The sequence below is a fragment of the Sciurus carolinensis genome, chromosome 6 (genome assembly GCF_902686445.1).
Source record: "Sciurus carolinensis chromosome 6, mSciCar1.2, whole genome shotgun sequence".
NCBI lineage: Eukaryota > Metazoa > Chordata > Mammalia > Rodentia > Sciuridae > Sciurus > Sciurus carolinensis.
Window position 1 is genome coordinate 99,132,999 of NC_062218.1, and position 26,222 is coordinate 99,159,220.

At 36.9% G+C, this 26,222-nt stretch overlaps 3 protein-coding genes and 1 pseudogene across 9 annotated transcripts in view; all 4 read left to right on the forward strand.

Moving 5' to 3' along the window:
- Positions 1-26,222, forward strand: part of LOC124986835 (protocadherin alpha-C2) — a 239,146-nt gene that overhangs the window by 77,378 nt on the left and 135,546 nt on the right. The window contains exon 1 of one of the 7 annotated variants that reach the window (XM_047555639.1): positions 2,039-4,420. The exons of 5 other annotated variants lie outside the window; for them this stretch is intronic. In XM_047555639.1, coding sequence (XP_047411595.1) covers positions 2,039-4,420 — 2,382 coding nt within the window. Of the gene's footprint in view, positions 1-2,038; positions 4,421-14,353; positions 16,849-26,222 lie in introns of those variants that run through there. One more of the 7 variants, XM_047555638.1, reaches the window with a different exon arrangement.
- The window catches only part of LOC124986841 (protocadherin alpha-3-like), a 187,576-nt gene that overhangs the window by 55,966 nt on the left and 105,388 nt on the right, over positions 1-26,222 (forward strand).
- Positions 1-26,222, forward strand: part of LOC124986840 (protocadherin alpha-6-like) — a 166,458-nt gene that overhangs the window by 31,658 nt on the left and 108,578 nt on the right.
- Positions 7,792-10,012, forward strand: LOC124986907 (protocadherin alpha-12-like; annotated as a pseudogene).

Consider the following 26,222-nt stretch of genomic DNA (forward strand, 5'->3'; position numbering starts at 1 on the left):
TATAAACAATGCAATATTACTTAGCCATAAAGGAAGGTGAAATTATGGCATTTGTCTTCAAATAGATGGAACTGGAGACTATCATGCTAAGTGAAATAAGCCAATCCACCAAAAGCAAAGGCTGAATGTTCTCTCTGATATATGAATACTAACACACAGTAAGTGGGGGAGGGAAGAATAAAAGTTCACTGGATTAGACCAAGGGGAATGAAGGGAAGGAAACGGGGATAGGAATAGGAAAGACAGTAGAATGAATTGGACATAAATTTCCTATGTTCATGTTTAAAAAAATTACAGTAAAACTCCACATCATGGACAACCACAAGAGTGGGTTCTTAATTAGAATAAGTTATCCTCCATGTATGTATAATATGTCAAAATACACTCTACTGTTATATACTTCTAAAAAGAACAAAAAATTCCCATTTTCACTTAGTATTTTATGAAATTCCATTTCCCAGACTCTAAGATGATGCCATTTAGTTGAATAATTTATGTTCTGTTTGAAGCACATCTTCAGGCACTCAGAGGAGATATATTAGAAATCACTTCATTTGTTCTGGATGAATTTGTTATTGAAATTCCCAAATTCTTTAACACAAGTCATTTTAATTACTGTTTCTTTACTGGATTGAGAAAACAAATATTGGTGACTTGGAAATAGCAAAATGGTACAGAGATTTTTGTGGTGATTTTAACTTCATTGAATTATTTAATTGAAAACGCATTTTATAGTTGAAAGGATTATGCCATGTCATTCCTCCATTACATAATGGTCCATTTTGATATCTCATAGTATTAACAATGTAACTTACATGAGAAATCATATATATCAAATGTATAATTCATCTAGGTCAATGCACTTTTCCTTTGTAAATTCTTTATTTTAAACTAACAAATTCAAAAATATTTATTTTTCTGATTGTTTTCTTGTTGTTCTGCAATGGTTATAAAGTCACTTGTAACAAGAATACAATTAAATGTAAATAATAATCAGAACTGAAGGAAAAAAGACATGATATAGTTAACAATAATGCATTAGGTATTTCAATATAGCCAGGAGAGAGGATTTTGAATGTTTCATCACAATGAAATGATGTATGTTTGAGGTAGTAGGTATGATAATTACCCTGGCTTGATTATTACACAATATATTCACAAATGAAAATATTGAATTTCACCCTCTAAATTTGTACAAGTATTTCATTTAATTTAAAAAATTAAAAGAGACATGAGAAAGCATATCCATATAGATAAAAGCATAGTATGCAGAACACAAAATCTGAAGAGTTATTACTAAACTTCAAATTTTTCTTTAAGGGCGAGGGGTGTAGCTTAGTGGTAGATTGATTGCCTAGCACACAAAAGGCCCTGACTTCTGTGAAAAACCCAGGTTCTTGTGCCACAATATTTTTGAGTTTTCTAGCAGACCAAGTAACAAGGGAGGTTAGAAGTAAAATAATTTAAATTTTTATAATATATTTTAGATTTGATAATATTTTTGTATGAGGGACAATACCTTAAATAAACATTAAATTCTATTTTCCACCAGCCTCCTTAAGTGAACTCTCTTTTAATCTAAGTATTTGGATAAGTAAAAGAACAATTTTATAATTCTAAATGAATCATAGAAACAAGAATTTAAATTTGATGTTAGTCAAGAAATAAAGTGCCATTTCCACATATATTTGGTTTCAATACGACTTAAAATCGGAACGTTTCATAATAATCACTTTGGAATTACTTAGGAAAAAAATAATAAAATAATGTAAAACGTGAAAATTCTGTGGTGGTGGATGTAGTGTATAGTACTCACAATTTCAGGCACAAGGTGTCGCTCTTTACTTGAAAGAAAGGGTCCATTCATGGATTGGTCTGGTCAGGCACTCCTAAAAAACGACTCCATCATGTTGGATGCTACTATTAAAGGATCCTTTGAAACTTCTCAAAAATTCAGCAAGATTTTTTTAACCTGAGTTGAAGTATCTGATACAGTAAGTGTAAAAAAATCTTATTTCGGAAACCAACTTTGTATGCAATGTTAGGTTTTCAGCGAAGGAGATTGGACACTCTGCGACTACTGCTCTCGCTTCTGCTTCTGGCAGCCTGGAAGGCTGGGAGTGGCCAGCTCCACTACTCCATCCCCGAAGAGGCTAAACATGGCACCTTCGTGGGCCGCATTGCGCAGGACCTGGGGTTGGAACTGGAAGAGCTGGTGCCCCGTTTGTTCCGGGTGGAGTTCAAGGGCCGCGGGGACCTTCTGGAGGTAAATCTGCAGAATGGCATTTTGTTTGTGAATTCTCGGATTGACCGGGAGGAACTGTGCGGGCGGAGTGCGGAGTGTAGCATCCACCTGGAAGTGATCCTGGACAGGCCGCTGCAGGTGTTTCATGTGGAGGTGGAAGTGAAGGACATTAATGATAACCCGCCAATGTTCTCGCTCAGAGAACAAAGACTGCTGATTTCGGAATCTAAGCAACCAGACTCGCGTTTTCCGCTAGAGGGAGCTTCTGATGCGGATATAGACGAGAATGCTCTATTGACCTACAGACTAAGTCAAAATGAGTATTTTTCTTTAGAATTACCAACAAATAGTAAGCAGACTAAAAGACTGTCACTTTTATTAAAGAAGTCACTGGATAGAGAGAAAACTCCGAAACTTAATTTGCTACTGACCGCCACAGACCGAGGGAAACCAGAACTCACAGGCACTCTTCTGCTCTTGGTCTCTGTCTTGGATGTTAATGACAATGATCCAGAGTTTGATCAATTAGAATATAAGGTGAGATTGGTGGAAAACACTGCTAAAGAAACTCTTGTGATAAAGTTAAATGCCACCGATCGAGATGAAGGAGTAAACGGGGAAGTAACATACTCCTTAATGTCAATTAAGCCCAATGGAAAACTCTTATTTACCCTAGATGAAAATAATGGAGAAGTGAGGGTCAATGGAAACTTAGATTATGAAGAAAATAAATTTTATGAAATTGAAGTGCAGGCCACAGATAAGGGGAATCCCCCAATGGCAGGTCACTGTACAGTCTGGGTAGAAATTGTAGACACTAACGATAATGCTCCTGAAGTCACTGTAACTTCCCTGTCCCTCCCAGTACGTGAGGACACTCAGCCAACCACAGTAATTGCGTTGATTAGTGTATCTGACCGAGACTCCGGTGTCAATGGCCAGGTGACTTGCTCTCTGACTCCTGATGTTCCCTTCAAGATCGTGTCCACCTTCAAAAACTATTATTCACTGGTGTTGGACAGTGATCTGGACCGAGAAAGAGTGTCATTGTACAATTTGGTCGTGACTGCACGAGACGGAGGTTCGCCTTCTCTGTGGACCATGGCCACTGTGTCGGTGGAGGTGGCCGACGTGAACGACAATGCACCTGTGTTCCCTCAGTCAGAGTATACCGTGTTCGTGAAGGAGAACAACCCGCCAGGCTGCCACATCTTCACTGTGTCGGCGAGAGATGCAGACGCGCATGAAAATGCGCTTGTATCCTACTCTCTGGTGGAGCGGCGGGTGGGCGAGCGTGCGCTGTCTAGCTACGTGTCTGTGCATGCGGAGAGTGGCAAGGTGTATGCGCTGCAGCCTCTGGACCACGAGGAGATGGAGCTACTGCAGTTCCAGGTGAGCGCTCGTGACGCTGGCGTGCCGCCCCTGGGCAGCAACGTGACTCTGCAAGTGTTCGTCCTGGACGAAAATGACAACACGCCTGAGCTGCTGCCTCCTCCCGTAGGTGGCACGGTGAATGAGCTGGTATCACGGTCGGTGGGCACCGGCCACGTGGTGGGTAAGGTGCGCGCAGTGGATGCTGACTCTGGGTACAATGCGTGGCTGTCCTACGAGCTACTGCCAGCTGCAGGTAGCTCGCACAGCCCGTTTCGTGTGGGGCTATACACAGGTGAGATCAGCACCACACGTGCCCTGGATGAGACAGATGCACCACATCAGCGCCTGCTGGTGCTGGTGAAGGACCACGGAGAACCGGTTCTGATGGCCACCGCCACAGTGCTGGTATCTCTGGTGGAGAGCAGTCAGGTGACAAAGGCCTTTTCACCGATGTCCGCCGGCATTGCCGGGCAGAAGGAGGCGCTGGTGGACGTCAACGTGTATCTGATCATAGCCATTTGCGCGGTGTCCAGTCTGCTGGTGCTCACACTGCTGCTGTACACAGTGCTGCGGTGCTCTGCTGCGCCCACGGAGAGTGTGTGTGGACCTGGGAAGGCCACGCTGGTGTGCTCCAGCGCTGTGGGGAGCTGGTCATACTCGCAGCAGAGGAGGCAGAGGGTGTGTTCTGGTGAGGACCCACACAAGACCGACCTAATGGCCTTCAGCCCCAGTCTCCCACCTGGACTAGACAGAGAAGATGAAAAAGGAAGGCAGGAGGCAGAACCAAATCACCCCGTACACGTGAGTGTTCTAAATATCCATTTATTCAGAATGTCTATATTAAATTATTTGGAACATTTATTCATGGAAATTTTTAAAATGAATACTTTGTATTTTGAATATTGTTTTAAAGAATAGTGTCTGTTAGTTAAATGTCAGATGATACATGTACTCATTCTTTTAAAAATGAAAAATCAGGTTCCTTTAGCTAATGAATGTGGTGTTTCTTCTAATGTTCGTTTAGAATACTGTTGGAAGAAGTTTTTCAAGAATGACTCTACTGTTGTCACTTGAGTACAAATAATCACAAATTTTTGTCGATCTACCTATAGTTTTTTATTTCTAAACACCAGTGTGTTTTTTATTTCACACCACAGTGTGAATCACCACTGTGGATTCTTTAAGTTTGCCAATCTTTTTCGTTTAACAGCATTTTGCCTTGGTATTTTCACTTTATTGAATTAATTGATTAGAAAAAGGCTTGTGTCAATGATTGAACCCCCTTCATTAAGTCTGAAATGATTTCCTTTTCTATAGAGCTAAGAATCCATCTTAAATGTATTATCCATTAAATAAATTTTAATTTTGCCTATACTGCTGTGGCAAAACCTATTTTTATGTTATTTGCAGAAAAAAATCCAGTCTTGCATTTTAATATGCTGGGAAATAATATCCTACAATGGAAATAATATAATTGTCCATTCTTTACTTTCTTTGTGAGCTTGAAAAAGATTTATCTAGTACATTTTCAGGCAAAACTGACTAATTTAGGCTTTTAAAGTAAACTAGGCAAATAAAATTATTAAAATTATTCAAGCAAATCATACAAACTTGCTAAAGGCCTGCATATATGTTTATAATATCTGCAATATGTGCTTATGGGCATTGGTTCTATGTTTTTAAAATTTATCTAGAAAGGAAAAATTAACTCTATTAAAGTGAGTGAAACTGATAATTATCATTGTATTCATTTCATTTTTTCCTTTTGCAATACTGGGGATTGAACCCAGGGTTGCTCTATCACTGAGCTACTTCCCCAGCCCTATTTATTTATTTACTTATTTATTTAGGGACAGGATCTTTCTAAGTTGCCAAGCCTGGACTCAAACTTGGAATTCTCCTGCCTCTGTACATAACTGAGATTATAAGAATTTGCCACTGTGCCTGGCTTATTTCACTTTTTAACTGCTGTGTCTTTAAATGTCTTATCTCTTAATGTTTATGAAAATTTCTTGTATTATAATCACATAAGAAGAGTCTAGCAAAGATCATTTACAACAAGGTCATTCTTCTAGTTCTGTGACTTTTTTTGTTATATCTATGGTGGTGGAATTCTTCAAGAATCAGACTTGGCTGTTTTCCTTTAGTGTTACACATCATGTCATTTGGCATAATATTCTAGAGGAATCCATGCTGGAGTTCATTCTTGGAACTTGGATCAGGAACTTTTGTACTTCAATATTAATTGACTAATAACATTCTTTAAGTATTAAAAGTAGATAAAAAGGCACAAAATATAAAATGTTTCAGACTCAAAAGTGATTAAATTACTATACCATATTTGAAATTTTATAAATATAATAAATATAAATATTAGGGTATGCATTATTACCCATTTCCAAATAAAGTTATTTGATTAAGCCAAGTTCATTTAAATTTACTTTTTAAAAGACATTGGAGAGATTTGATTATAGGTTAAATTTTTGTAAATCATTACTTCACATAAATAACTGGTGCACATTTTGGATAATTTCAAATTACCAGATATAATTTTCATAGCTTTAGTGTCATTCACATTTATTCTTACTGTCAGTGCTACATTCTTTGGTAAAATTATAATTTCACATTATTTTTTAGTTTAGGTAAGTACTAAGATAACAGACTTTATTATCTGGTCAATAATTTAATTATGTCCAAAAATGTGTGAGGACTACATGACACTATTTTTTCCTTAATGTACCTTAGCAATCAAGGTACATTAACATTTTTGAAAATGGAAAATAGAAAATGAAACTTGGTGGTGATGTAAAACAATTTAATTGGTTTCATTGCATAAAAATTAAAGTGGTTTTCATCAATTAAGAGCCAGTTTTATAGTTATTTTATACTCAGGGAGTGGTTCTTGGTTATTTTTTCTGGTTATATACAGGTCTCACACCTCACTTCCCTTTATCGTTATATGTTAGAGGATTGAAAACAAATTATGGGCGTAAAGATTTTGGTTTGAATATTAATGAAGTTATAAAATCTATGTTTATTTGGTCACAGGCTCTTATTTGTTTTGTTTTTGAGATAATCTTGACATAATAAAAATTATGAAAGTTCTTTTGATTCTCCTTGAACCATAGTCACCATTCTGATTTTGTGAAAAGAAGTATATTCTGGGTAACTACTAACTGATCTGTAGGGAAAGATTTAGAGAGAAACCAACATGTTTGTTTCAAGTTCACATTCTTTTGCCTTTAGCTGGCAAGATTAAATGCCTCAAAACACTTCAAGAGATCTTTTGCATATTGGTCTACCATTGTCAGCTTAGAATATGGTGAAATTTGGAAGCTTTGACTCAAAATTTTACATGAAAATGCTTTATTCCTTCCAGATAAATCTTTCTAGAACTTGTGCCTGTGTGTTGCTTTAACATACTACGGTAATAAGAACAAGTGTATGAAAAGCCATTACATATAAGCATCAATGAACCCCAAACAACAACATCCTCCATATTTATGGTGAATTACAATATTCACTAGATTTGTAAATAAAACAATTTATATGTGTGAAATGTTGTTTAGCTCATAGAAATATTTTTGTTTCATTTCCTTTACTAGATGATGAAATTCTTAATATTTTCCTGAAGTCTTACAATAAAGTGCTTGTGAAGAATAAATCATGAAAACAGTGTGAATTGTAAGCCAAATAAGGTTAGGAGTGATGTAACTCTATTCCCCATAATATTTAAAGGGTAGCTTCTTTTATATCATATTTTCAAAGATTATTTAACGATAATCTTTGAAGCAGAAAACATTTTCAAACTAAAAAACAAGCATTAGTGTTTCATTGCTAATAACTTATAGATTAACTAAATAGGATCACTCATGAATGATCCATGAAAAGATTGGAAAGTTGAACAGAATTTAGAGTGACCAAGAAACTTCTGCGGGTTTTTTTGTATTTACATAATCAGTCACATGATGTCACTGTACACTCAAAAGGTGAAGAAGGAAAATGCTGTCTCCACACCCAGTTATCAACCATTCACAGTATACGATCAACTCCATATTGACTGGAATGCAGGACAAAACTTATTAAATATATACAGAAAAGGGTCATACAGATCTCACGTAAGCTCTACTTTAAAGCGGATAGCCCCATATCCTAGGTCTTCACTATCTGCAATGATGTTTATTTGGAGTGGAGAGCTGGGTTCCTTGCAATTGCTGCTCTTGATTTTACTCCTGGCAACCAAGGAAGGGGGAAGCTGTCAGCTCAACTACTTAGTCGTGGAGGAGGCCAAGCGCTGCGCCTTTGTGGGCCATATCGCTCAGGATCTGAGACTGGAAGCTGGCGGAGCTGGTGTCACACCTGTTTCGGTTGGCAGCAGGGACCTCAGGGAACTTCTGGAGGTAAATCTGCAGAATGGCGTTTTGTTTGTGAATTCTCGGATCGACCTCCACCAGTAGAAGCTGTGCGGGAGGAGTGTGGAGTGTAGCGTCCAGCTGAAAGTGATCGTGGACAGGTTGCTGCAGGTTTTCCATGTGGAGGTGGAGGTGAAGGACATCAATGACAATCCACCAGTGTTCAGAGAAAGACAACAGAAGGTACTTATTTCTGAATCTGTGCCTCTGGACACACAATTTCCTTTAGAGGGCGCTTCTGATGCAAATATTGGCATAAACTCTCTTTGGACCTATATACTAAGTTCAAATGAGCATTTTGCACTTAAAATAATAACAAAAAGATAAAAGATTTTGCCTATGTTAATTCTTCAGAAGTTATTGGACAGAGAGGAAACACCAGCACTTAATTTATTTCTGATCATCATTGATGGCGGTAAACTGGAACTAATAGGATCTGATTGAAATAACCATCCTGGATGTGAATGACAATGCTCCAGAGTTTGATAAGCCTGGTTATAAAGTAATGTTGTTGGAAAATGTCCAAAACAACTCTAGAATAATTCAGCTAAATGCTTCTGATCTAGACGAAGGCCTGAATAGGGAAATTTCCTATGGATTCAGAATGATTTTTGCCAGTGAGTGAGAAAATGTATGTTTTCAATTAATCCAGACACAGGTGAAATTATAATTCACGGGGAACTGGATTTTGAAGAGAATAATGCTTATGGAATTCAGGTTAATGCCATTGATAAAGGGATTACTTCCATGGCAGGTCACTGCATGGTCCTGGTGGAGGTTCTGGACCTGAATGACATCCCTGAGATAATAGTTACTTCTCTGTCACTCCCTGTGCAAGAGGGCGCCCAGGTCAGCACTGATTGACGTGACTGACCATGACTTTGGGACCAATGGACAGGTTACCTCCTCTTTGTCGCCCTACATCCCCTTCAATCTGGTGTCTACATTCAAAAATTACTATTCCCTGGTGCTGGACAGCGCCCTGGACCGTGAGGCCATAAATGACTATAAAGTAGTGGTTACTGCGAGGGATGAGGGCTCACCTTCGCTGTGGGCTACCACCAGAGTGTTCGTGGAGGTGACTGATTGTGAATGACTATGCTCCGACTTTTGCGCAACAGAGTACACAGTGTTCGTGAAGGAGAAAAACCCACCAAGCTGCCGCATTTTCATGGTGTCTGCACAGGACGCGGATGTGCAGGAGAACGCGCCTGTATCCTACTCTTTGTGGAGCGGCCGGTGGGCGAGCGTGCGTTGTCCAGCTATGTGTCTGTGCACGTGGAGAGTGGCAAGGTGTATGCGCTGCAGCCTCTGGACCACGAGGAGCTGGAGCTGTTGCAGTTCCAGGTGAGCGCATGCGACGCTGGCGTGCCCACCTTGGGCAGCAACGTGAAGTTGCAGGATTAGTGTTGGGTGAAAATGACAATGCTCCCTCACTGCTGAGGTCAGGGGAGGGCATCTCAGGTGACACAGTGAACCCTCTTGTGCTGCAGTCCGTGGGCTCTTGCTACGTGATAGCGAAGGTGCCCCTGGACAAGGCAGATGCGCCTCACCAGCGCCTGTCGGTGCTAGTGAAGGACAACGGCTAGTCCGCACTGACGACAACTACCACAGTGCTGGTGTCTCTGGTGGAGAACAGGCAGGGGCCAAAGGCCCCTTGGCAGGGACCGGCAGGCACTGCAGACTCGAAGGCTCTGGTGGATGTCAGTGTGTACCTAATCATTGCCATCTGCATGGTATCTAGCCTCTTGGTGCTCACGCTTCTACTGTACACCGCCCTGCGGTGCTCTGTAGTGCCCACCCATTGTGCATGCCGACTTGGGCAGTCCACAAAGATGTGCTTCAGCGAAGTGGGGTGGTACTCCCCGCAAGGCAGCAGGGAGTGTGTTCTGGAGAGGAGCCACACAAGACCGATCTCTGGGCCTTCAACCCTAGTCTTCAACCGTCTCAAGAAGATTGTTTAAGCTCTTTGAGGAAGTAAGTCATTGATATCATTTACCTATACGTTTCTCTGTAATAAGTTGATTTTGGGTTATAACCATATCCTCTTTTTCTTCTTCTTTTTCTTAATAACGGTATCCTTTAAACCATGGAATGTCTCCTGTTCTCTGGTTTGGTCATTCTTTTTTTATTAAGCTTAAACCACTTTTTACTGGTTTACTTTTGTTTTGCAAAATTTTCATGAATTTTCACATTCTAACATTGGAAGATAATGGAAGTCCTATTGAAGTTCATAGATAGTACTGAAGTTTAAAAGTAATAAGGTGTTTTTATAAATTATCAAAAATCTATAGCAAATGACCTGATAATTAAAAGATTCTCAGCTGAAACACTTTTCCTTCTATTTTTCATTTCTACATTCAGAAACAACCTCATATATCTTTACCTGTTTTTGAAAACAATGTACTTAATTAGCAATTATCTCAACATAAGAGAATATGAAGAAATATAGAAAGAGGAATAACGAAGTTTTCTATACAATTTGCATTGCTTATTTTGCTTATGCTGACCTTAATGAACTCTAAATGAGAGAAACTCATGTGTTCCAAATTCTGAGGTTAACTAACATACAAAAATTTCATAATTATATGTCACTTTCTTTATTCCAGATCAGTAAATATGAACTTTGTATAGAATTGTGTTTAATTCTTTAGTTTTGGTTTGAAAATTTGTCTATATTATAAGCAATTTTGATAGATGTAAATACCATTAAAGGTAGAAGAACTTTTGACTCTACGTGTGTAGTATTCTTCTCAAGCTAAAAGTCACAATCTTTGTCTTGGTCATTCTTATTTTGAATATCCATGAATTATCCAACATTACTGAGATGAATGAGTTACATAGACATAATGGAGGCCATAGATCACCACACCTAAACATTTATTTTCTCTCCTTTTTCTTGCTATGATTGATTATCATTGAAAATAATAGTATGTTAGATTAAAAACTGACCAGGTGTTTGATAACTCTTAAATTTATTTTTTAATTTGGTCATAATTTTAGGATCTCAGACAAATTACAAAAATAGAATAAAAGAGTTCCTAGATTCATTAAACTTGATTCCTTAATTTTTCCTTATGTACTAGGGCCATTAAAATAGCCTCCTTGAGCCTCATTCTAATTTTTCTGGAGGCTTAAATTATGACAGTAGAAATGAATCAAAAGAACCATATACAGGAACTGGGAATATAAGATGTATCCAACATTACTTTTATGAATGAATTACATAGACATAATGGAGGCCATAGATAATCACACCTAAAAATTTCCTTTCTCTCCTTTGTTGTGGAGGGTTTGCCTAGCATGTGCCAGGTTCTAGCATGTGCAAGTTCCATTGCCAGTAGAGGAAGGGGAGGAAAGAACCATGTATAAGAGTAGCAAGGTAGAAGCAGCCAGATGAAGGTGACTCAATAGAAATGATGAGAAAGATAAAAGTTGAAGAATAACACCCCTCCCTTTTTTTAGTTTGGGCAACAGGGAGGATGTGATTGACCTAAAGCAAGATGCAAAACAGAATTAGAAAAACAGTTCATACATGTTTGTGCATGTAAAGTATGGAGAGGAACATTTAAGAAAATGTTATTTTTGAGGTTTCAAGAGAACACTACTGTGGCTGGAAGTATGGGTCTAAAATTCAAAGGAGATTTTAGAATGAACACCTGAAGGAAAAATATAGATCCTTGAAAGGATAAAATCACCAAGAAAGAGACTGAAGCATTTTTTGAAAAAAGTTTTAGTAAAGAATTTAGGTGGGTAGTTGTGTTAGTTCCTGGAGCTTTTATAAGAAATGACTGCAAAAATCTAACTACTCACATTTTTGGAGATCACAAGTCCAAAATCAAGGTGTTGGCATATTCCCTCTGGAAGTTCTCGGGGAAAATCTGTTCTTTGCTTCTTTAAATTTCTCATGGGTGGTGCCACTCTTTGGCGTGTGGCTGCACCATTCCAATCTCTGCCTTCATGGTCACATACCCTCTTCCTCCTCATGTCTTCTCTGTGTTTGTTTCAGAGGGGTGCACGTGATTGCACTTAGGGCCTACCTGGATAGTCCAAGATAAATATCTCCTTTCAAGATACCTAATTTAATCACATCATTTGCCTATAAAATAGTATTCAAAAGTTCTGAGTCTTAAGATGTGAGTATATCTTTTTAAGGAACCACCATTCAAGCTACTATAGTAGGCCTTAAATCACAGGGAAAATAGATGGCTAGCTGAGATCAAACAGGAAGTGCAACATATCAACTAAAAGTTAGAAATTAGAGGTGAAGGGAAGGAGGTATACAAAAGGGTTTTTTTCCAGAAGTAGTGTGTTTAAATAAATAAATATATATACACATTTATTTATACATAAGGACATAAATATGTTTTTATAAAAACAATACATAAATTTATTTATATGTTTATGCATATTTTAATTAGAGATATTTCAGCATCTTTTTTTGTGTGAAGGAAAGAATCAAGTAAAGAAGGTGATACCAAAGACAAAACAGGCAGTAAGGGAATGAAGTGAAGATAAAAAAAATTAAGGAGAGAAGAATGGAATATATTTTTTTCAGATTATAGGTTTGGCATAAAAAGTGGGGACAGTTTTTTTTTCCTGTGGACTAGTAGGGAGTGAAAAGTAGAGAACACAAATAAAATTGCTGATATGAGAAGAGAGTAGTGAGTTTGTTCTGATGGGAAAAGCATCCAAAAGTCAAGTGGTAGGAATGAGTTTGAGAATTTGTGAAAATAGGGGAGACAATATAAAAGTATTTCTGAAGGCCAATAGGAAGAGTTTACTAATTAGCTTGAGGTCCATTGAGGTAAATGTATAAGTAAACTTCTAGAGAATATAGTCATCATCATTAAATAACCACTTTATACTGAGGTCAATAGGAAGGATATAGAAAATGATTAGTTAGATTAACTGTGTATTGGATGCTGAAGAATGTTAGTGAAGGGCTGGGGTTGTGGCTCAGTGGTTGAGTGCTTGCCTAGCATGTGTGAGGCACTGGGTTCAATTCTAGCACTGCATATAAATAAATAAATAAAGCAGAGGTCCATCAACATCTAAAAATATATTAAAAAGGGAATGTTAGAGGAGTAAGATAAATAGGTGACTGATCTTAGGGTGTATGGAAGGACATATTTTAAATGGTTGACTATGAATTCTAGTTTATGTGGAGAAGTTTGTGAAGCAATGGAGGGCCAAATAGACAAGAAGCATTAGAATGAATCATGGGATTTTCCCATTATGAGAATAAAGTATGTTAGTAGAAGTAATGGAGCAGGAAAGGGTGATGAGGGCAGATGAATACCAAATACTCTATACAAAATTTAAGAAGGGAACAGAGGTACAGAAATCAACCCAGCTGTCATGTCCTACAGAGTTGTGCACAGAATTGGAAAGATATTTATTGGAGGTATTATGTATTTTTCATTGTGTCTTTTGGCCAGAACCTGGTAGTGATATTTGTCTTGCTATTGTTACTTACTTGAAAAATCGCAATCAATTTAAATGGTAGTAAGGTTTTTCCTAGTGATGATGAAATGAGATTAGAAGGAAAAAGGAGAAAGAAGTTAAGTCTATTTGTTGTAGTTTAAACTATATTAAATATATAGGATGTTGGTTCTTGGCATGTTTTTGACAAAGAAAACTTAAAACTTCAAAGCATTATTGTATGAAAACGGGTGACATTACTGTGTATTTATGCACACATATAAGCTCACACACATTTGACTAAACACTCTTTCAAATACAAATATTTTACCTACACTTCACAGTCATTTATGGCAAATTAATTCAAAATCTGGTGTATGGCTTACCAATATCTTCCACATTCATTTTTTTTTCCTTATATGATTGTTATATTTCCATTTGGAGCCATTGATCATTGTGTGAGAAGGTCTTGAAAAATATTACAGGAAAATGAAATTACCACCAAAGCCTATGGGAACTAGAGAGCCATTGTTCTCAAACGAATGTATAATATTCTTCCTTCCATAACCTTCCATGGAGGTTTTACACAGGAAATAAATTTGTGGAAAAGTGGAACATATCAACCAATTGTCAAATAATATCCAATTCTGAGCAGCACACAGTGATTTACTGTTTCTGTAAAGTTAATCTTAAATTTAAACATTTAACCTTAAATTACATATTTGCAGGGGAAAAAGTCGGGAAATGCAAGGAATGATGCCCTACATCAATGGAAAATACAAGTGAGTCATTCTTACACTTACACTTTCATGCGCATGGTGTCGCTCTTTACTGAGAATGTTTCTACGAAGAAAGGCACCGTATCTTCCTCCAGAAAATTCGCCAGGTAGTAGGAAATACGTTGCGAATTCTCCAGCACTAGGAGATCATAAAACTGGTCCTTGAAAGGAAGTTTCATGTAAGGCATTCTATATACTGAAGATATCTACGAATCCTTATGCGTGTATCATGCTGTTTTCCTTGCAAAGAGACCCAGAAGCCAGGTACCTTCTGTTCTCGTTTCTGCTCCTTACAGCCTGGGAGGCCGGGAGCGGTCAGCTCCATTACTCGGTCCTGGAGGAGGCAAAACACGGCACTTTTGTGGGCCGCATCGCTCAGGACCTGGGGCTGGAGATAACAGAATTGGTGCCACGCCTGTTCCGGGTGGCGTCCAAGGACCGCGGGGACCTTCTGGAGGTAAATCTGCAGAATGGCATTTTGTTTGTGAATTCTCGAATCGACCGGGAGGAGCTATGCGGGCGGAGCGCCGAGTGTAACATCCACTTGGAGGTGATCGTGGACAGGCCACTGCAGATTTTCCATGTAGAGGTGGAGGTTAAAGATATTAATGACAACCCGCCAGTGTTCCCTGAAAATAACAAAAGTATAATGATTGCAGAATCTAGACCTCCTGAAACTAGATTTCCACTAGATGGCGCAACGGATGCAGATATTGGCGCAAACTCGGTCTTGACTTACCGACTGGATCCCAACGATTATTTCACTTTGGATACGCAAAACCATCGTGAAAAAATGTCTTCGTTATCACTTGTGTTAAGGAAAACGTTAGACAGAGAGGAAATTCAGGAACATAGTTTATTACTGACAGCCAGTGATGGAGGTAAACCCGAGTTGACAGGCACAGTTCAACTGTTGATCACAATTTTGGATGTAAATGACAATGCTCCAGAATTCGATCAATTCGTTTATAAAGTTAGAGTGTTAGAGAACGCACTTAATGGAACATTCCTGATTAAACTAAATGCCACAGACCCTGATGATGGTACAAATGGAGATATAGTCTACTCTTTTAGAAGGCCTGCATCTCCCTCAGTGGTGTACGCATTTGACATAAATCCCAATGATGGAGAAATTAGGACAAAAGGTAAACTGGATTTTGAAGAAAAGAAATTGTATGAAATATTCGTGGAGGCAGTTGACAAAGGGAATATTCCAATGACGGGTCACTGTACCCTTTTTGTGGAAGTACTAGATATAAATGATAATGCCCCAGAGGTAACCATCACCACTCTATCACTTCCCATCAGAGAAGATACGCAGCCTAGTGCAGTCATCGCCCTGATCAGCGTGTCTGACCGTGACTCTGGTGCCAACGGACAAGTCACCTGCTTTCTGACACCTCATGTCCCCTTCAAGCTGGTACCCACTTTCAAGAATTATTATTCGCTGGTGCTGGACAGTGCTCTGGATCGCGAGAGCATATCTGACTATAAACTGGTAGTGACGGCGCGTGATGGGGGCTTGCCTTCGCTGTGGGCCACCGCCAGCGTGTCCGTGGAGGTAGCCGACGTGAATGACAACGCACCTGCTTTCACGCAGAACGAATACACAGTGTTCGTGAAGGAGAACAACCCACCGGGATTTCACATCTTCACGGTTTCGGCGCGGGACGCAGATGTGCAGGAGAACGCGCTGGTGTCCTACTCTCTGGTGGAGCGGCGGGTGGGCGAGCGTGCGCTGTCGAGCTACGTGTCGGTGCACGCGGAGAGCGGCAAGGTGTATGCGCTGCAGCCTCTGGACCACGAAGAGCTGGAACTGCTGCAGTTCCAGGTGACCGCGCGCGACGCTGGTGTGCCCTCCCTGAGCAGCAACGTGACGCTGCAGGTGTTTGTGTTGGATGAGAATGACAACGCTCCCACGCTGCTGCCTCCTCGGGCAAGTGGTTCCATGACCGAACTGGTGCCGCTGTCAGTAGATGTGGGTCAAGTGGTGGCAAAGGTGCGTGCAGTGGATGCGGACTCCGGCTACAATGCGTGGTTGTCTTATGAGTTGCAGACGCTGGCAGGCAGTGTGCGCAGCCCGTTCCGCGTGGGATTGTACACTGGAGAGATCAGTATCACGCGTGCACTGGACGAGGCGGACGCGCCACGCCAGCGACTGTTCGTGCTGGTGAAGGACCACGGCGAACCGGTGCTGACCGCCACCGCCACCGTGCTGGTGTCTTTGGTAGAGAGTGGCCAGGCACCAAAGGCCTCTTCCCGGTTGTCCACGGGCGCCTCAGGCCCAGAGGTGGCACTGGTGGATGTCAACGTGTACCTGATCATCGCGATCTGCGCGGTGTCCAGCCTGTTGGTGCTCACGCTGGTGCTGTACACTGCGCTGAGGTGCTCGGCGGCGCCCACGGAGGGCGCGTGCGGGCCTGGGAAGCCCACGCTGGTGTGTTCCAGTGCGGTGGGGAGCTGGTCTTACTCGCAACAGAGGCGACAGAGGGTGTACTCTGGGGAGGGCCCACCCAAGACCGACCTAATGGCCTTCAGCCCGGGTCTTCCTCCGGTTCTGGGTTCTGCAGAGGAAACTTGCCCTGGAGAAGGGCAGGCAGAGCTCTTGAAAGCGGTAAGCTTCTATTTTAAAGAATAGACTTTTTTTTTTTTTTTTAAACACCATATTTACTTTTTATTTTCTGGTTGAAGAATTTAATGTATATCCTGGACAATCTGATATTTTTTGTTCAATATATTCATACATCTTAAAGAATAATCAACTAAATCTTTTAGCCTTCCTGACAGTTGTTCATTTAAGATATCTTTAATCCCAGTTTTGAGATTCTTAGGTTAATTTGAATTTCCCTGCTATTATCATCCTTAACAATTTGGTTATTAACATTTAGGTTGGATTATTCTTCATAGTGAAACCTGAATTTAGCACAAGAAAGTATCCAAAGCTGAAATAATTTGGTTTTGTTGTCCTCTTAATAGTTTTCTGTATTTATTGTGTATTCGTCATTTACAAAAATCCCACATTTGAGAACTTAAACATTTAACAAAATATTGTTTCAATGAGACTAATAAAATTTTTAAATTTTTGAATCTTATTTAATTTATGCCCACATACATATATATTTTAAAGCACTTCATAATTTTTCACAGAAATGCCTCTTTTTACAATGCATTTTTTCTTTCTTTAAATCATTTCTTTTGGCAGGTCATTCCTTTGTTGTCTTCTAGGAACATCAGTGTTCCCCCCTCTCTCAGGTATCCCATAACAAGCACCTGGTGATTTTCCTTTCTCATTTTTATTCGTACCCAGATAATTACTGGTACATTTACATGCAAGTAGTGAGTTTTTTGTTATTGTTTTCTTTAAAAAATTTAACATATGCATTTTAGGTCTCTTTGTTACAAGTACTTTTGGGAAATCTTTGCAGATGTGATACTATTAGTTGCTGTGTGGTAATGCATAGTGTGGACATATCACTACATATTCAGTTATTCCCCTAGGGATGAACAAACACTTTATATTTAGTGTTCTTTTACAAAGAACATGTTGTACTATCATTTTATGTACTTCCTAAAAACTGATACTATTATTTGTGTGAATTTGATTCTCAGTGGAATTGATGCACCAAGGAGTATCAATAATTTTAATTTTAAAGTATCTCGATAGATGATTTTCCAAAAATTTTGTAGTACTTGAAATTTCCACCAACCAGTTAAGAGCATTCTTTCCATCTTATCTACAGAAGCAGTGGAGGACTTTCTTTCTGCTGCTGTGATCTCTATGAAATATTTGTTATTTTAATTTTAAATTCCTATACATCACCAGTGGAATTGAGCATATCATATTATTTTGTTTTGGACTTTATTTTCTTTGATTCATCAACAAAACTCTTTGCCTATTTTCACATATGAAAAAAATATGGTCCTTAATTTGGGAAAATTCTTTGTATAACATAAATATTACCTGTTTTATCTACTAAGTTCATCACAAATGTACTTCCCTCCAATGTTATTTCTATTGATTTGTTTATAGAATATTTTGTAACATAAAAGTGTTTAAATTTTTTTGGGGGGGTAGCGGGGATTTAACTCAGGGGCACTCAATCACTGAGCCGCATTCCCAGCCCTATTTTTTATTTTATTTAGGGTCAGGGTTTCTCTAAGTTGCTTAGTGCCTCACTTTTGCTGAGGCTGGCTTTGAACTTGAGATCCTTCTACCTCAGCCTCCTGAACCACCTTGCTTGGCTTGTGTTTAAAATTTATTTAGTTAAACATGTCTAATTTTTATTTTGTGCATTTTAAAGTTTACAGGTTAGTTTGAAAAGTATTTTGAACCCCAATTCATGGGACTAGGGATATGACTCAATGGTAGAACGCATGCCTATCTTCAGTACCACAAAAATATATAATTCATTAACTAAATTTATTTAATAAACACATATTCAGTGTTCTCTGTGTACCAGGGGTTTTACAAGATAGGAATTTGGCAACAAAATTTAATCTTCTTCATGTAAATACAAATTTTTAGATTGGTGACATTTTCTTTTTGCTTGAAAATTTTCTTTACTATTTCTTGTAGTTCATGTGTTCTGGTACTGAATTCACTCAAATTTGTAAAAAAATTTATTGCACTTTCATTTTTGAAAAAAATTTTTCACTGTATATAGTTGATAGTTTTTGAAAGATATCATTCCCTTGCCTCCTGTCTTGAATAGTTTGTGATGAGAATATTGCTATTGTTTTTACCTTTGTTCCTCTGTGTATGTAACTTCTTTCCCCTCCATCACTTCTCATTGTATCTGTTTAAACACTCCTTTTTAAAAAAATATCCTTTCTGTCATTGATTTTTGCAAATTGATTGTTATGTTCTTTAGTCTGATTATATTAGTCCGTTTGGGGTTTGCTAATTTTCTTGAATCTGTGGATTTATCATTTTCATCAAGTTTGAAAAATTTTAGCTATATTTCTTCAAATATTTTTTCTTCCTTTCCATCTTTTCTGGGACTCCAATTACACATATGTTGGACCATCTGATGTTTTTCCACAGGTAATTGAAACTTTTTTTGTCTTTCTATGTGACTCATTTTGGATACATTTATTGATATATTTTCAAGTTCACTAATTTTTCCTTTTTTAGTGTCATATCTGTTAATCCTAACCAGTATATTAAAAAAAAATTTCAGACAGTATGTGTATTTTTTATCCATGTGAGATTGCACTTGGGTCTTTCATTTTATTTATCTCCATATAATGTTCATCTTTTGATCTATATACTTGATTATATAAGTGTATTTATAATAGATATTTTAACACTTTTGTCTCTCTACTTGAACATTTTGGTCATATCTCTGCATCTTTTGGTTTATTTTTCTTTTTCTGTGAATTGTGTGGATTTGCATGGCAGGTGATTTTTGCTTAGATGCCAGACATGGTGAATTTTATATTGTTAGGTACTGGATATTGTGTGTGTGTGCACACATGTGCATGTGCATGTGTGTTCCTTTAAATCAGTGGTTCTCAACCAGGGACATTTTTGCTCCCACCCCAAGAGATAATCTGAAAATGCCTGGATACATTTTTGGTGTTTACAACTGGGATATTGCTATTTGCACCTAGTGGTAGACACCAGAGATACTGCTAAATATCCAATAGTTGCTGTTAAACATCCTACAATAGACCCCTCACAACAAAGAATTATCCAGGTCAAAATGTCAATAGTGTTGCTATTGGGAAATTCTGCTTTCAAAAGCATTGAACTTATATTTCACACGAAGTTGAGTTTCTTGGGAATATTTTTTCTTTTCAAAGATTGACTTTAAACTCTGTTACTACACATTTAGGATAGCTTTTAGCATAGGACTAATTTGACCAACTCTTAACACAATAATGCTTTAGGACACCACCTAATGCCCTGTATCTTAAGAAGTCTCTCTTCTCTGACTGATGGGAGTGTGAAATATTTCCAGGCCTGAGTTCTAGGAATTATTCTGCTTACTCATTTCAAGTGATTATTTCCCTGGCTTTGTGGAGTTTTTCCCAATGCACATGTAAATATTGGAGAATATCCCTCTGCAGATCTCCAGAGCTCTTTCTCAGTTCCTTTTCCTATATTCTTGGCAAATTCTATTTTCCTGGTTCTTCCTTAACTTTGATTTCTGTATGCCAGTGCAGTGAGACTATTGGGCTGTGTACTTTTTCCCCTTGCTATATTGCTCAGTGTATAAGTAAAATCTTAAGGATCATCTCATTCATATTCCCTGTTTTGAAGATTGTAGTCCTTCCTTACCCATTGTCTGAAAACAGTTCCTTTCTATACTTTGTGCAGTTTTCTTATTGCTTATCATGGAAGGACAAAACAGAAGTTCATACATGATTGTATATCATTGCAAAATGTCTCTCTATCCTGTTTCTTTCTTTGCATTTTAAATTCCAAAGAGTTTATTAATATCAACAAACTTTTTTAAGAATCAGAATTTACTTGGATATCTTTTTATCAACCCCTATATTTTCAACTTTATTCATCACTTTAAGTACATTCTTATAAAAGAATATGGTTCAATATAGCTTTTAAAACTTTATATTATGCCTTTTTAATGTAAAATTTAGATCATTCAAGTTTAGTACAATGTATGATATATATACTTGATCACATTTCTTTCGTTTTATTCAATGTTCATTGGTTATTCTACTTTTTTGTTCTTTCTTTTATTTCCATGATTTTGATGATGTAGTAAAATGAATGCTTATTATTTTACCTCTTTTAATTTGGAAGTTGTAACATAGTTTTTATTTCTAATGTGCATATTCTTTCCTACTTATCTCTGTATTTTAACATGATAATTGTGAAGTATAAAATACTTATTGAAAAATGATTAAACACATATGTATGGTTTAACACATATTTATAAGTCAGACATGCTTTAATCTCAAAGAATTGGAATGTTTCTGGCACCCCAGAAGCCCTCTTTTGTTTTCTTTCCTGTCACAACCCTCTCAGCTTCCCAAAGGTAACCAATTTCTTGACTATAATGATAATAATTTCTTCACACCAGAAAATTTAGTTTTGCCTATTATTGAACTTACTATAAATGGGATTTTAAAGTATGTATTCCCTTATATCCTTGTTATTTCACATATATTATGTTTGCAAAATTTTTCCATGTTGTGGCATATGGCTGTAATTTATTCATTTCTTTGGAATAACTCATTGAATGAATGTAAAATTACATATTTAGAACTATTATTTGGCATTTTGACTATTTTTGGTTTTATGAACAATCATTCTTGTGTATGTCTCTTGGTACACATATTTCTCTAGTTACAAACCCAGGGTCAGAATTACTGCATGATAGGTATATATGCGTATACATAATATATAATATATTTTCTAAAGTGATTTAATGTGTTTTCACTTTCATCTATAGCATCTTAAGATTTATGTTGCTCTATATTTTTCTCCAGTATTTTCTATAGTTAGAACTTTATGTTTGATAAATGTAGAATAGCATCTCATAGGTTTAATTTGTTCACAATTATGTATGTTGCAAATATGTTCTCCCATCATGTGAATTTCCATACCCCTCTTTGTGGTCTATTTTGATGATCAAAATTCTTAATCAGGATATAGTTTCATTTATATATATTTTTCTGATTGGTGCTATTTTGTTTATAATTTAAGAAATCCACCCCTACTCTGAGCCAATGAGTGAGTATACCTACATTTTAGAGTAGAAGCTTTATGATTTTTGTGCTTTATACTTGGAAAAAACTTTTTCTTTCTTTACTGCTTTGTAGTGTCATTCCTATGAAATATATACTGTTCATATTTATCTAAGTCTTTCTGAGTGTAAACTCTATTTTATTAATCTTTTTGTCTTATAGTAGTACCACAAGTATCATATAGTTCTAATAACTGTAGTTTTAAATTAAGGCTTGATAGCTGGTGGTATAAGTCCTCCTACTTTGATGTTCAAAGGGAAGTAATTCTATTTATTTTTACTTGACAAAAAATAATTGTGAATATTTATGGAGTATAGTTAATAGTAATATACTATGTGTTTCAACATTGCTAAAAGAATAGTTATTTTTATGGAATAGATTTATGTTCTTACCACAAAATTTAAGTTGGTGAGGTGGGTATGTTAATTAGCTTTTTTTTTTTTCAGTACTAGTGATTGAACCCATAGCCTTGCACATTCTAGGCAAGTGCTCTACTACCAAGCTACAGCTCTGGTCCTTTTAAAAATATTTGTTTGGAGACATGGTTTTGCTAATTTTCTCAGGCTGGCCTCAGACTTGCAATTCTCTGTCTCAATATGTCCATAGATGAAAACATTGTGTTGGCAGCAGGAATGTAGCTCCATTGTAGAGCTCTTGCTTAGCAATCTTGAGGTCCTGGGTTCAATCCCTGTGTTGAAAAAAAAACACATTGTATTCCACTTTGATCTTATCCAAGAACTGGCAATTCTTGACTATCACAATTTCATTTAAATTTAAATTTTAAAAGTTTCACAGATATAAAATAAATTCTAGTTGAAATTTGAATTTTGATTGTATTGCATTAAATTTGTAGATTTTTTTGGGGGAACTGATGTCTTTATAACATGTGTCTTCCAACTCATGTACATAGTATAGTATCTTTTTATTTAGGTCCTCTCCAATTTTTCTCTAACAGAGTGTTGTAATTTTTTTCCATAGAAATCTTGCAAATGCTTTATTAGATTTATATCCAGATACATGATAGCTTAAAGTGTAATACCTTTTAAAATTTCATTTCCACTGGGCATGTTGCCACATGCCCATAATCCCAGCAACTTGGGAGGATTGAAGTTGGAGTCAGCTTTAGCAAACTGAGTTAGGTCTTACGCAACTTACATAATTCTGTCCCTAAATAAAAAATAAGGGCTCAGGATGTGGTTCAGTGGTAGAGCACCCCTGGATTCAATCCCTAGTACCAATGCTCCCCCAAAAAACCCCAAACAAACTGAAATTTAAAGAATTTAATTTTCAGCTGATTTTTCCAGTGAAATATTTATATTCAGAATATTCCCTCTGTCATTGTTTACTATGATTTTTTTAAAAATTAGAATTGATGTCAAATGTTTCAATTGTTTTATGCAGATGCAAGTTTTTTCTTTTGCAACATTAATTGTTGAATTACATTTGTGGTTTTCTTGTGGCAAACAAACCTGTATTTCCTTGGAGCAACACAATTTGATCATAATTAGATTGCAATATATAATTCTTTTATATACTGGGTGATTTACTTTGTTATGTTTTAAAAAAGACTCTTGCATTTAAATTTCAGAGTGATACTGCCATATCCTTGTTTTTCTCCCTAATTTATTTCTTTGTCAATTTAGTATTCAATTTATGGTAGTTTCTTAAATAGCATAGAAGTGGCATCTCCTTCTATACTCAAAGATTTATATACTCTTTGAATTATTTCTCATTTGAACATAGACCTTATTATTGAAATTATCTTGAGTTTTATTGTGGGAATGCTTCTGATTACTAATTCAGTTTCCTTAATGGTCAAAGGACTGTTCAGAACTTTATTTCCTCTTGTGTCAGTTATAGCAGGTGACATTTTTCTGGGTATTTTTTTCTCATCTAAATTCTGAGTTACATGTTAACATTTTCTACACTCTACTGACATTCCCTTTTCAATTCTCGATATCATGTTTGCTTCCTTATCTTTTTTTTTTTCTGGATCAACTGCAATAGAGGTTATTATTATTATCAGTTATTTCAAAGAACCTACTTTTAGCTTTGTTGAGCCCATTTTCTACATTTACTTAAAAGAATCTTAATTGTAAAAACAATTAAAATAGTAAGGCCTTCTCATGTTTGACACCTGATAAGATAGCATATAACTCAAAGGAGATTAAATGAGTTAAAACATAAGATCTTTGCATTGTCCAAGAGGAAAAAAGTTGATATCTATTTTCATTTTTTCTTTACATTTACTTTCTTTAGTTTATTTCAATGTTTTTTAATTTCTAGAAATGAATGCTTATTATTAAATTCAGTTCTTTTCTACTATCTACATTAAAGTAATAACTTTATTTAACTAATGTTAAATTAGTTAATTAACTAATGATTTAACTGTATTCCACCAGTATTCATATGTAGAATTTCCAGTATTCTTCTGTCCCAAGTATTTTACAGTTTCTGTTATATGTTTTAAAAATTGAAACATTAATGCTTCTTCATTTTCCAGCTTGCAACAGTGTTCCAATTACCTTTTATTATTTTCTTAAATTTAAAAGAGTGTGGCTGAAGAACATCTTATGTAATTTCAATCTTCCAAATTCATAAGAACTTGCTTGGTGGTATAACATCTGATTAATTTGTATGAATATTCTTTGTACTTTAATATATTGTGTATGATGCAATTATTGGTGCAAGGATAACTTTATTGGTTATGTAGCTAAAACTATATTTTTAACATTTAAAAAAGCTGCCTACCCTATCAATTATTGAAAGACTGTGTTAAAACCTTCCACCAAAAATATATACTTGTTAGTTATTAGAATTCAGTCAATTTTGCTTTATTTATTTTGCAGCAATATAATTAGGTGCATACAAATTCAAAATTAGTTTATCTTTTTAGTGAATTATTTTATTGTTAGGAATTTTTTTTTCTTCAAAATTCAACTAATTTTTGGTTTTGTATTATATTTTCTTTTAATTAGACTGATTCATTTACTTCTTTTTTTTTTATTATAAAATTGTAAACAAATGGGATACATGTTGTTTCTCTGTCTGTACATGGCGTAAAGGCATACCATTTGTGTAATCATAAATCTACATAGGGTAATGTTGTTTGATTCATTCTGCCATTTTTTCCCCTTCCCCCCCTCCCCTCCCACCCTTCCCCTCCATCTATACAATCCTTCCTTCCTCCATTCCTGCCCCCCTCCCTAAACCCAACTCCAACCCCAACACTAACCCTTCCCACCCCCCATTATGTGTCATCATCCACTTATTAGCGATATCATTCTTCCTTTGGTTTTTTGAGATTGGCTTATCTCACTTAGCATGATATTCTCCAGTTTCATCCATTTGCCTGCAAATGCCATAATTTTATCGTTCTTTATGGCTGAGTAATATTCCATTGTATATATATACCACATTTTCTTTATCCATTCATCAATTGAAGGACATCTAGGTTGGTTCCACAATCTGGCTATTGTGAACTGAGCAGCTATGAACATTGATGTGGCTGTATCTCTGTAATATGCTGATTTTAAGTCCTTTGGGTATAGGCCAAGGAGTGGGATAGCTGGGTCAAATGGTGTTTCCATTCCAAGTTTTCTAAGGAATCTCCACACTGCTTTCCAGAGTGGCTGCACTAATTTGCAGCCCCACCAGCAATGTAAGAGTGTACCTTTCTCCCCACATCCTCGCCAACACCTGTTGTTGGTTGTATTCTTGATAATTGCCATTCTAATTGGGGTGAGATGGAATCTTAGGGTGGTTTTGATTTGCATTTCTCTTATTACTAGAGATGTTGAACATTTTTCCATATGTTTGTTGATTGCTTGTATATCTTCTTCTGTGAAGTGTCTATTCATTTCGTTAGCCCATTTGTCGATTGGATTATTTACATTCTTGGTGTAGAGTTTTTTGAGTTCTTTATAGATTCTGGAGATTAGCGCTCTATCTGAAGTATGATTGGCAAAGATTTTCTCCCACTCTGTAGGCTCTTTCTTTGCATTGCTGATAGTTTCCTTTGCTGAGAGAAAGCTTTTTAGTTTGAATCTATCCCAGTTATTAATTCTTGCTTTTATTTCTTGTGCTATGGGAGTCCTGTTGAGGAAGTCTGGTCCTAAGCCGACATGTTGAAGCTCTGGACCTACTTTTTCTTCTATAAGATGCAAGGTCTCTGGTCTGATTCCGAGATCCTTAATCCATTTTGAGTTTAGTTTCGTGCATGGTGAGAGATATGGGTTTAGTTTCATTCTGTTGCATATGGATTTCCAATTC